General features: G+C 47.5%; 1 protein-coding gene across 1 annotated transcript in view; it reads left to right on the top strand.

Moving 5' to 3' along the window:
* The window catches only part of LOC118376120 (chondrolectin-like), a 35690-nt gene extending 29526 nt beyond the window's left edge, over positions 1-6164 (top strand). Inside the window, exon 8 of the mRNA XM_052497505.1 lies at positions 5688-6164. Coding sequence (XP_052353465.1) covers positions 5688-5769 — 82 coding nt within the window. The 3' untranslated portion in view covers positions 5770-6164. The remainder of the gene's footprint in view (positions 1-5687) is intronic.
* Positions 6165-12500: the final 6336 nt, after the last annotated feature.

Raw genomic sequence — 12500 nt, 5'->3', positions numbered from 1 at the left:
TTTCTCTCTTCCTATCACTCACTGTCCTCTCTCTCTTTCTCTATCTTCCTATCACACTGTCCTCCTCTCTCTCTTCCTATCACACATTGTCCTCTCTCTCTTTCTCTCTCCCTATCCCACACTGTCCTCTCTCTCTTTCTTTCTTCCTATCACTCACTGTCCTCTCTCTCTTTCTCTCTTCCTTTCACTCACTGTCCTCTCTCTCTCTCTTTCCTATCGCTCACTGTCCTCTCTCTCTTTCTCTCTTTCTATCACTCACTGTCCCTCTCTCTCTCTCTCTCTCTCTCTCTTCCTATCACTCACTGTCCTCTCTCTCTTTCTCTTCCTATCACTCTGTCCTCTCTCTCTTTCCTATCACTCACTGTCCTCTCTCTCTCTCTCTTCCTATCACTCACTGTCCTCTCTCTCTCTCTTCTATCTCTCTTCCTATCACTCTTCCTGTCCTCTCTCTCTTTTCTCTATCTTCCTATCACTCACTGTCCTCTCTCTCTCCCTCTCTCTCTATTCCTATCACTCACTGTCCTCTCTCTCTTTTTCTCTTCCTATCACTCACAGTCCTCTCTCTCTCTCTCTTCCTTTCACCTTGTCCTCTCTCTCTTCCTATCACTCACTGTCCTCTCTCTCTGTCTCTCTTCCTATCCCACACTGTCCTCTCTCTCTTTCTCTTCCTATCACACTGTACTCTCTCTCTTTCTCTCTTCCTTTCACTCACTGTCCTCTCTCTCTCTCTTCCTATCGCTCACTGTCCTCTCTCTCTTTCTCTCTTTCTATCACTCACTGTCCCCTCTCTCTCTCTCTCTCTCTCTCTCTATCACTCACTGTCCTCTCTCTCTCTTTCTCTTCCTATCACTCTGTCCTCTCTCTCTTCCTATCACTCACTGTCCCCTCTCTCTCTCTCTCTTCCTATCACTCACTGTCCTCTCTCTCTCTCTCTCTCTCTTCCTATCACTTACTGTCCTCTCTCTCTTTCTCTATCTTCCTATCACTCACTGTCCTCTCTCTCTCCCTCTCTCTCTATTCCTATCACTCACTGTCCTCTCTCTCTTTTTCTCTTCCTATCACTCACAGTCCTCTCTCTCTCTCTCTTCCTTTCACACATTGTCCTCTCTCTCTTCCTATCACTCACTGTCCTCTCTCTCTGTCTCTCTTCCTATCCCACACTGTCCTCTCTCTCTTTCTCTTCCTATCACAAACTGTACTCTCTCTCTTTCTCTCTTCCTTTCACTCACTGTCCTCTCTCTCTCTCTTCCTATCGCTCACTGTCCTCTCTCTCTTTCTCTCTTTCTATCACTCACTGTCCTCTCTCTCTTTCTATCACTCACTGTCCTCTCTCTCTTTCTCTCTTCCTATCACTCACTGTCCCCTCGCTCTCTCTCTCTCTCTCTTTCTATCACTCACTGTCCTCTCTCTCTTTCTATCACTCACTGTCCTCTCTCTCTTTCTCTCTTCCTATCACTCACTGTCCCCTCGCTCTCTCTCTCTCTCTCTTTCTATCACTCACTGTCCTCTCTCTCTTTCTATCACTCACTGTCCTCTCTCTCTCTCTTCCTATCGTACACTCCCTCTTTCTTTAAAAAAAACTTGAATTGGCACATTCTCAAAATTAATCAGACAATCAACTCAATCTCTGAACCCTGACAAACCCCCCTGTTCATCCTCTAATGGTTGGGACCAACCCCCCGTCCCTATGTTGTGATGGATGGGTCTGGGCTGTAAGTGTTTGGTAAGAACAGTGGGATAACACAGGGACGCCTTGTTAGAGGGATTCAGCATAACCACTGGCACAGCCTACTGTAATCCCTTATTATTGTGAGTGTGTGTAGGTGGTGTGTGTGTGTGTTACCCTGGCAACAGATACAGTCTGTGATTTCTGGGTCGGTAGTATCCCTACAATAACCAAAGTTATTGGGGTGGCAGGGTAGCCTAGTAGTTAGAGCGTTGAACTAGCAACCGAAAGGTTGAACAGTTAACCCACTGTTCCTCGGCCGTCATTGAAAATAACAATTTGTTCTTAACTGACTTGCCTAGTAAAATAAAGGTAAAAAAAATAAAATACAGCTACACATTCACACACGCTCTATCTGAGGGTAAACTTTCTGGTTTTTATGAGTCCGTCTAAAATCTGGGCCAGATCCACCACTTTTCAGCCAGTTACCTGGCATGATAGAGGACAAGCTTTACAATGCTGGAGATTGGGATGCATGGACATACACCACAGCACACTCCCAACTCTCTTCATTCTGCCATGGCCAGCTACTACCTAGTTAGCTTTATGTATCCAGTTTAATATCTCTGTCCCGTCTGAATGATGTGGTTTAATTGATCCAGTTTAATATCTCTGTCCCGTCTGAATGATGTGGTCTAATTGATCCAGTTTAATATCTCTGTTCCGTCTGAATGATGTGGTTTAATTGATCCAGTTTAATATCTCTGTCCCGTCTGAATGATGTGGTCTAATTGATCCAGTTTAGTATCTCTGTCCCGTCTGAATGATGTGGTCTAATTGATCCAGTTTAGTATCTCTGTCCCGTCTGAGTGGTGGTCTAATTGATCCAGTTTAGTATCTCTGTCCCGTCTGAATGATGTGGTCTAATTGATCCAGTTTAGTATCTCTGTCCCGTCTGAGTGGTGGTCTAATTGATCCAGTTTAATATCTCTGTTCCGTCTGAATGATGTGGTTTAATTGATCCAGTTTAGTATCTCTGTCCCGTCTGAGTGATGTGGTCTAATTGATCCAGTTTAGTATCTCTGTCCCGTCTGAATGATGTGGTCTAATTGATCCAGTTTAGTATCTCTGTCCCGTCTGAGTGGTGGTCTAATTGATCCAGTTTAGTATCTCTGTCCCGTCTGAGTGATGTGGTTTAATTGATCCAGTTTAATATCTCTGTTCCGTCTGAATGATGTGGTTTAATTGATCCAGTTTAGTATCTCTGTCCCGTCTGAGTGGTGGTCTAATTGATCCAGTTTAGTATCTCTGTCCCGTCTGAGTGGTGGTCTAATTGATCCAGTTTAGTATCTCTGTCCCGTCTGAGTGATGTGGTTTAATTGATCCAGTTTAATATCTCTGTCCCGTCTGAGTGATGTTGTTTAATTGATCTAGTTTAATATCTCTGTTCCGTCTGAATGATGTGGTTTAATTGATCCAGTTTAGTATCTCTGTCCCGTCTGAGTGATGTGGTTTAATTGATCCAGTTTAATATCTCTGTTCCGTCTGAATGATGTGGTTTAATTGATCCAGTTTAGTATCTCTGTCCCGTCTGAATGATGTGGTCTAATTGATCCAGTTTAGTATCTCTGTTCCGTCTGAATGATGTGGTTTAATTGATCCAGTTTAGTATCTCTGTCCCGTCTGAGTGATGTGGTTTAATTGATCCAGTTTAATATCTCTGTTCCGTCTGAATGATGTGGTTTAATTGATCCAGTTTAGTATCTCTGTCCCGTCTGAATGATGTGGTCTAATTGATCCAGTTTAGTATCTCTGTCCCGTCTGAATGATGTGGTCTAATTGATCCAGTTTAGTATCTCTGTCCCGTCTGAATGATGTGGTCTAATTGATCCAGTTTAGTATCTCTGTCCCGTCTGAATGATGTGGTCTAATTGATCCAGTTTAATATCTCTGTTCCGTCTGAATGATGTGGTTTAATTGATCCAGTTTAATATCTCTGTCCCGTCTGAATGATGTGGTCTAATTGATCCAGTTTAGTATCTCTGTTCCGTCTGAATGATGTGGTTTAATTGATCCAGTTTAGTATCTCTGTCCCGTCTGAGTGATGTGGTTTAATTGATCCAGTTTAATATCTCTGTTCCGTCTGAATGATGTGGTTTAATTGATCCAGTTTAGTATCTCTGTCCCGTCTGAATGATGTGGTCTAATTGATCCAGTTTAGTATCTCTGTCCCGTCTGAATGATGTGGTCTAATTGATCCAGTTTAGTATCTCTGTCCCGTCTGAATGATGTGGTCTAATTGATCCAGTTTAGTATCTCTGTCCCGTCTGAATGATGTGGTCTAATTGATCCAGTTTAATATCTCTGTTCCGTCTGAATGATGTGGTTTAATTGATCCAGTTTAATATCTCTGTCCCGTCTGAATGATGTGGTCTAATTGATCCAGTTTAGTATCTCTGTCCCGTCTGAATGATGTGGTCTAATTGATCCAGTTTAGTATCTCTGTCCCGTCTGAGTGGTGGTCTAATTGATCCAGTTTAGTATCTCTGTCCCGTCTGAATGATGTGGTCTAATTGATCCAGTTTAGTATCTCTGTCCCGTCTGAGTGGTGGTCTAATTGATCCAGTTTAGTATCTCTGTCCCGTCTGAGTGATGTGGTTTAATTGATCCAGTTTAATATCTCTGTTCCGTCTGAATGATGTGGTTTAATTGATCCAGTTTAGTATCTCTGTCCCGTCTGAATGATGTGGTTTAATTGATCCAGTTTAATATCTCTGTCCCGTCTGAGTGATGTGGTCTAATTGATCCAGTTTAATATCTCTGTCCCGTCTGAATGATGTGGTTTAATTGATCCAGTTTAGTATCTCTGTCCCGTCTGAGTGATGTGGTCTAATTGATCCAATTTAGAATCTCTGTCCCGTCTGAGTGATGTGGTTTAATTGATCCAGTTTAATATCGCTGTCCCGTCTGAGTGATGTTGTTTAATTGATCCAGTTTAGTATCTCTGTCCTGTCTGAGTGATGTGGTTTAATTGATCCAGTTTAGTATCTCTGTCCCGTCTGAGTGGTGGTTTAATTGATCCAGTTTAGTATCTCTGTCCCGTCTGAGTGGTGGTCTAATTGATCCAGTTTAGTATCTCTGTCCCGTCTGAGTGGTGGTCTAATTGATCCAGTTTAGTATCTCTGTCCCGTCTGAGTGATGTGGTTTAATTGATCCAGTTTAATATCTCTGTCCCGTCTGAGTGGTGGTCTAATTGATCCAGTTTAGTATCTCTGTCCCGTCTGAGTGATGTGGTTTAATTGATCCAGTTTAATATCTCTGTCCCGTCTGAGTGGTGGTCTAATTGATCCAGTTTAGTATCTCTGTCCCGTCTGAGTGATGTGGTTTAATTGATCCAGTTTAGTATCTCTGTCCCGTCTGAGTGATGTGGTTTAATTGATCCAGTTTAATATCTCTGTCCCGTTTGAGTGGTGGTTTAATTGATCCAGTTTAATATCTCTGTCCCGTTTGAGTGGTGGTTTAATTGATCCAGTTTAGTATCTCTGTCCCGTCTGAGTGGTGTGGTTTTAGCATATTTCCGGGGGAGGGGGGATCTCCTGATAGAGACCAGTTAATCATGCCTCTGACTCCTGTCCACCACTGTAAAACTCTTCCTGGCACAATCCCAAAGCCATCTGGGTAATTTAGATCGGCCCCGAACGCTTACAAGTCCCTCCTTTACACCTGGTGACACTTGTGTTTTTACAACACGACAAAACATGATCTGAGGCAATATGAGCAATGAAGAGTTATGAGAGGCAAGGAGAGAGTTGTATTACTGGGTATGGCTGGTACTGAAGTGTTTCTGTGAGCAACAGATGTTTTACATACGCACATTCCTACGCATTCACACACACCTATGCATGCACACACGCACACTCACACACAGTAGAATTCATCTGTAGTTCTGCTATTCTACTTTAGTTTGTCCTGTTATTGTTTCTCTTAACCTATTTATAAAATGTTTTTAATTTCACTAAAGCAAACCGGGGACAAAAACCAGTGTTAACCAATCAACACTCTGGATATCCAAGAGCCCTAAGACGGACAGCATGGAAGTATGAACGGCATGTGGCATCACAAACAAGATCCTCGGAATGAACGGAACCAACAGAATGATAAAGCCTATCCTCTGATACTATCCCCTGTTCCAAATACCTCTAACCATTCACCTCAACCAATGACCAGCTCTCGTCTTCCACGTGTCTTTTGTCCAGTTTGTTCATGTCTCTACCACTCCTCTCCACCACCCCATCCTCCTCCCCTCCACCCCATCCTCCTCTCCACCACCCCATCCTCCTCCCCTCCACCCCATCCTCCTCTCCCTCCACCCCATCCTCCTCTCCACCACCCCATCCTCCTCTCCTCCACCCCATCCTCCTCCCTCCACCCATCCTACTCTCCACCACCCCATCCTCCTCCCCTCCACCCCATCCTCCTCTCCACCACCCCATCCTCCTCTCCTCCCCCCCATCCTCCTCTCCTCCACCCCATCCTCCTCTCCTCCACCCCATCCTCCTCTCCACCACCCCATCCTCCTCTCCACCACCCCATCCTCCTCTCCACCACCCCATCCTCCTCCCCTCCACCCCATCCTCCTCCCCTCCACCCCATCCTCCTCTCCACCACCCCATCCTCCTGTCCACCACCCCATCCTCCTCTCCACTCCTCCCCTCCTCCCCTCCACCCCATCCTCCTCCCCTCCACCCCATCCTCCTCTCCACCACCCCATCCTCCTCTCCACCACCCCATCCTCCTCCCCTCCACCCCATCCTCCTCTCCACCACCCCATCCTCCTCTCCACCACCCCATCCTCCTCTCCACCACCCCATCCTCCCCTCCACCCCATCCTCCTCTCCACCACCCCATCCTCCTCCCCTCCACCCCATCCTCCTCTCCACCACCCCATCCTCCTCTCCACCACCCCATCCTCCTCTCCACCACCCCATCCTCCTCCCCTCCACCCCTTCCTCCTCTCCACCACCCCATCCTCCTCCCCTCCACCCCATCCTCCTCTCCACCACCCCATCCTCCTCCCCCCCATCCTACTCTCCTCCCCCCCTCCCCTCCACCCCATCCTCTTCCCTCCACCCCATCCTCCTCCCCTCCACCCCATCCTCCTCTCCACCACCCCATCCTCCTCCCCTCCACCCCATCCTCCTCTCCACCACCCCATCCTCCTCTCCACCACCCCTTCCTCCTCTCCACCACCCCATCCTCCTCCCCTCCACCCCATCCTCCTCTTCACCACCCCATCCTCCTCTTCACCACCCCATCCTCCTCTCCACCACCCCATCCTCCTCTCCACCACCCCATCCTCCTCCCCTCCACCCCATCCTCCTCCCCTCCACTCCATCCTCCTCTCCACCACCCCATCCTCCTCTCCTCCACCCCATCCTCCTCTCCTCCTCCCCTCCACTCCATCCTCCTCTCCACCCCTCCCATTCTCCTCTCCACCCCTCCCATTCTCCTCTCCATCCCTCTCCTCTCCATCCCTCTCCTCTCCACCCCCCGTCCTTTCCTCCTCTTCACCCCTCCTCCCCTTTCCTCCTCTACACCCCTCCCCATCCTGTCTTCCTGCTAATGTGTTATAGAAAACAAAATTAAACTAGGTAATGGATAATTTGGCAGTCCTGTACCTCTCTGATATCAACACTACAGTGATGCCGTTTCCTGTTGCCATGGAGTTATGTTACCGATGTGTGTGTGTGAGCATGCTACTGTGTGTGTACACATGCGTGTGTTGCACTAATTTGTCCCAAACATAAGAAAGTCATTAAGTATCAGTAATTAAGTGTGGTGTGAGCGGGGACCCTGATAAAACAAGGAATTTAACCATCCCCTGTAACCAGGAATAGGGTCAGAACCAATTAATACATCACACAGATTTACTCCTGAACAGCAGCACTACACCCACACAGGGAACGAGATTGGGGAGAGAGGATGGAGAGGGGTTGAGAGGAGGGAGAGGGGGGTGAGGGGGGTGAGAGGAGGGAGAGGGGGTTGAGAGGGGGGAGAGGGGTTGAGAGGAGGGAGAGGGGTTGAGAGGAGGGAGAGAGGAGGGAGAGGGGTTGAGAGGAGGGAGAGAGGAGGGAGAGGGGGTGAGAGGAGGGAGAGAGGAGGGAGAGGGGGTTGAGAGGAGGGAGAGGGGGTGAGAGGAGGGAGAGAGGGGGGGAGAGGAGGGAGAGGGGGTGAGAGGAGGGAGAGGGGGTTGAGAGGAGGGAGGGAGGGGTGAGAGGAGGGAGAGGGGGTGAGGAGGAGGGGAGAGAGGGTTGAGAGGAGGGAGAGAGGGGTGAGAGGAGGGAGAGAGGGGTTGAGGAGGGGGAGAGGGGGTGAGAGGAGGGAGAGGGGGTTGAGAGAGGAGGGAGAGGGGGTGAGGAGGAGGGAGAGAGGGGTTGAGAGGAGGGAGAGAGGAGGGAGAGGGGTTGAGAGGATGGAGAGGGGTTGAGGAGGAGGGAGAGGGGTGAGAGGAGGGAGAGAGGGTTGAGAGGAGGGAGAGAGGAGGGAGAGAGGAGGGAGAGGGGTTGAGAGGAGGGAGAGAGGGGTGAGGGGAGGGAGAGAGGGGTTGAGAGGAGGGAGAGAGGAGGGAGAGGGGTTGAGAGGAGGGAGAGAGGGGTGAGGGGGAGGGAGAGAGGGGTGAGGGGAGGGAGAGAGGGGTGAGGGGAGGTAAAGTGTGAGGAGGGAGAGAGGGGTGAGGGGAGGTAAAGTGTGAGGAGGGAGAGAGGGGTGAGGGGAGGTAAAGTGTGAGGAGGGAGAGAGGGGTGAGGGGAGGGAGAGAGGGGTGAGGGGAGGTAAAGTGTGAGGAGGGAGAGAGGAGGGAGAGAGGGGTGAGGGGAGGGAGAGAGGGGTTGAGTGGAGGGGGAGAGGAGGGAGAGGGGTTGAGAGGAGGGAGAGAGGGGTGAGGGGAGGGAGAGAGGGGTGAGGGGAGGTAAAGTGTGAGGAGGGAGAGAGGAGGGAGAGAGGGGTGAGGGGAGGGAGAGAGGGGTGAGGGGAGGGAGAGAGGGGTGAGGGGAGGTAAAGTGTGAGGAGGGAGAGAGGGGTGAGGGGAGGTAAAGTGTGAGGAGGGAGAGAGGGGTGAGGGGAGGTAAAGTGTGAGGAGGGAGAGAGGGGGTGAGGGGAGGGAGAGGGGGTGAGGGGAGGTAAAGTGAGGAGGGAGAGAGGAGGGAGAGAGGGGTGAGGGGAGGGAGAGGGGTTGAGAGGAGGGAGAGAGGGGTTGAGAGGAGGGAGAGAGGGGTGAGAGGAGGGAGAGAGGGGTGAGGGGAGGGAGAGGGGTTGAGAGGAGGGAGAGAGGGGTGAGGGGAGGTAGAGAGGGGTTGAGAGGAGGGAGAGAGGGGTGAGAGGAGGGAGAGAGGGGTGAGGGGAGGGAGAGAGGGGTGAGGGGAGGTAAAGTGTGAGGAGGGGAGAGAGGGGTGAGGGGAGGTAAAGTGTGGGGAGGGAGAGAGGGGTGAGGGGAGGGAGAGAGGGGTGAGGGGAGGTAAAGTGTGAGGAGGGAGAGAGGGGTGAGGGGAGGTAAAGTGTGAGGAGGGAGAGAGGGGTGAGGGGAGGGAGAGAGGGGTGAGGGGAGGTAAAGTGTGAGGAGGGAGAGAGGGGTGAGGGGAGGGAGAGAGGGGAGAGGGGAGGGAGAGAGGGGTGAGGGGAGGGAGAGAGGGGTGAGGGGAGGGAGAGAGGGGTGAGGGGAGGTAAAGTGTGAGGAGGGAGAGGGGTGAGGGGAGGTAAAGTGTGAGGAGGGTGGAAAAGAGAAAAATAAGAGAAAGAGAATGAAAGGATTAAAAACAGGGAAAGAGATGGGGAATAGGGAAATAAGGCTTTCATGGAAATTGATGTTTGTTATTTGATCTGCTTGCCATGGTTCAGGTTTAGTACTAGCTTAACTCTCTGCTCCCTCACTAGGGAGTTATGTCCCAGGCAGGATCAATCAGTCAGCTAAATGACTAAAACCCTATTACCTAGTTATTATAGAGAAATATCCTGACCGGATTATCTGTACATTGTGTTGTCATGCAGAGGGAGATTATCTGTACATTGTGTTGTCATGCAGAGGGAGATTATCTGTACATTGTGTTGTCATGCAGAGGGAGATTATCTGTACATTATGTTGTCATGCAGAGGGAGATTATCTGTACATTGTGTTGTCATGCAGAGGGAGATTATCTGTACATTGTGTTGTCATGCAGAGGGAGATTATCTGTACATTGTGTTGTCATGCAGAGGGAGATTATCTGTACATTGTGTTGTCATGCAGAGGGAGATTATCAAAGTTTACCATCATGGCTTTCTGTCTGGTATTTGGTATTTCATTAGGATGCCCATTAGCTGTTGTGAAAGCAGCAGCTACTCTTCCTGGGGTCCACACAGACAAGAACAACTCAAGGACATACGTAGCCTAGTGGTTAAAGGGTTCGAATCCCCGAGCTGAACAAGGCAGTTAACCCCCTATTCCTCGGCCGTCATTGAAAATAAGAATTTGTTCTTAACTGACTTTCCTAGTTAAATGAAGGTAAATTAAAATAAATATCAATACATACACACAACTAACTAGCTCAAGTTAGGATTGACATGTAGGCTACTATGTGAAGGTATAATGCTATTTCTTATCCACACAATTTGCTTGGAGAGGTTGCTTTCAAGATGCGGACCAACGCTAGTGAACACTACACAAGGGGCTTTTCCGAATCAAATTCAAGGTACAAGGCCAGTGACTATCACATGGATGACACAGTCTATATTTCTCCAATATATATATCACACTGCATACTACTATATGTGCATGGTCACGTGGTCTAAAGTCCTATGTTTGATTTTCTGCATAATCATTGCCTAATGTGATTGAGAGTATCAACTTGGCTAACATTGATACATGCCACATATTTTAATGTATACTCAAACATGTCCTATGTTATTGTTTTTATATGATGCATAGATGAGCGTGTTATCCTCTTAATGTTAAACACACGTGTAGCACGCTCAACTATTGACAGAGGTTGTAGGAAAGGAATTATGTAAATGTCAGTGTGTATTGGGTGGAGAGTGTTGCTGCCTAGAAACACACAGTGCTGCTGTGTATGTATACACACACACACACACACACACACACACACACACACACACACACACACACACACACACACACACACACACACACACACACACACACACACACACACACACACACACACACACACACACACACACACACGCACACAAACATTATCGTTCAAAAGTTTAGGGTTACTTAGAAATGTCCTTGTTTTTGAAAGAAAAGCCAATTTTTTGTCCATTAAAATAACATCAAATTGACCAGAAATACAGTGTAGACATTGTTAATGTTGTAAATGACAATTGTAGCTGTAAACAGCTGTTTTTTAATGGAATATCTACAAAGGCGTACAGAGGCCCATTATCAGCAACCATCACTCCTGTGTTCCAATGGCACGTTGTGTTAGCTAATCCAAGTTTATAATTTTAAAAGGCTAATAGATCATTAGAAAACCCCTTTTGCAATTGTGTTAGCACAGCTGAAAACAGTTGTTCTGATTAAAGAAGCAATAAAACGGGCCTTATTTAGACTAGTTGAGTATCTGGATCACCAGCACTTTCTTCTGAAACTGGTCGGTCTATTCTTGTTCTGAGAAAGGAAGGCCAATCCATGCAAGACATTGCCAAGAAACCGTCAGCTTCATTAAATAGTACCAGCAAAACACCCGCCGCAACCTCAACAGTGAAGAGGCGACTCCAGGATGCTGGCCTTCTAGGCAGAGTTCCTCTGTCCAGTGTCTGTTATTTTGCCCATCTTAATCTTTTATTTGTATTGGCCAGTCTGAGATATGGCTTTTTCTTTGCAACTCTGCCTAGAAGGCCAGCATCCCGGAGTCACCTCTTCACTGTTGACGTTGAGACTGGTGTTTTGAGGGTACTATTGAATGAATCTGCCAGTTGAAGACTTGTGAGGCGTCTGTTTCTCAAACTAGACACTCTAATGTACTTGTCCTCTTGCTCAGTTGTGCACCGGGGCCTCCCACTCCTCTTTCTATTCTGGTTAGAGCCTGTTTGCGCTGTTCTGTGAAGAGAGTAGTACACAGCGTTGTGCGAGATCTTCAGTTTCTTGGCAATTTCTCGCATGGAACAGCCTTCATTTCTCAGAACAAGAATAAACTGATGAGTTTCAGAACAAAGTTATTTGTTTCTGGCCAGTTTGAGCCTGTAATCGAACCCCAGATACTCAACTAGTCTAAAGAAGGACCGTTTTATTTATTTACAGTTTTCAGCTGTGCTAACACAATTGCAAAATGGTTTTCTAATGATCAATTGGCCTTTTAAAATGAAAAACTTAATGGGCCTCTGTACGTAGATATTCCATTAATTTTTTTAAATCAGCCGTTTCCAGCTACAATAGTCATTTACAATATTAACAATGTCTACACTGTATTTCTGATCAATTTGATGTTATTTTAATGGACAAAAAATGTGTGTGTCTTTCAAAAACAAGGACATTTCTAAGTGACTCCAAACTTTTGGACGGTAGTGTATGTATGAAACTAGGTTCTGGTAATGGCTCTGCAGTATATATATATATATATATATATATATATATATATATATATATATATATATGAGACTAGGTTCTGGTAATGATTTGCTACGTACTGGGGCCTGTGTGTGAATGGGATGTAAAGAAGTGATGTGTTCTGTACCCTGCGTTGTGATACAGCCACTGTGCTGCTAGCATGAGTACCCACAGCCACAGATGAAAACACATGGGTTCATAAAGAGAAATTTCACCCATAACTTGTTTTGT

The sequence above is a fragment of the Oncorhynchus keta genome, chromosome 4 (assembly GCF_023373465.1).
Source record: "Oncorhynchus keta strain PuntledgeMale-10-30-2019 chromosome 4, Oket_V2, whole genome shotgun sequence".
Taxonomy (NCBI): Eukaryota; Metazoa; Chordata; class Actinopteri; order Salmoniformes; family Salmonidae; genus Oncorhynchus; species Oncorhynchus keta.
This window is presented reverse-complemented; position numbering and strand designations above follow the sequence as displayed.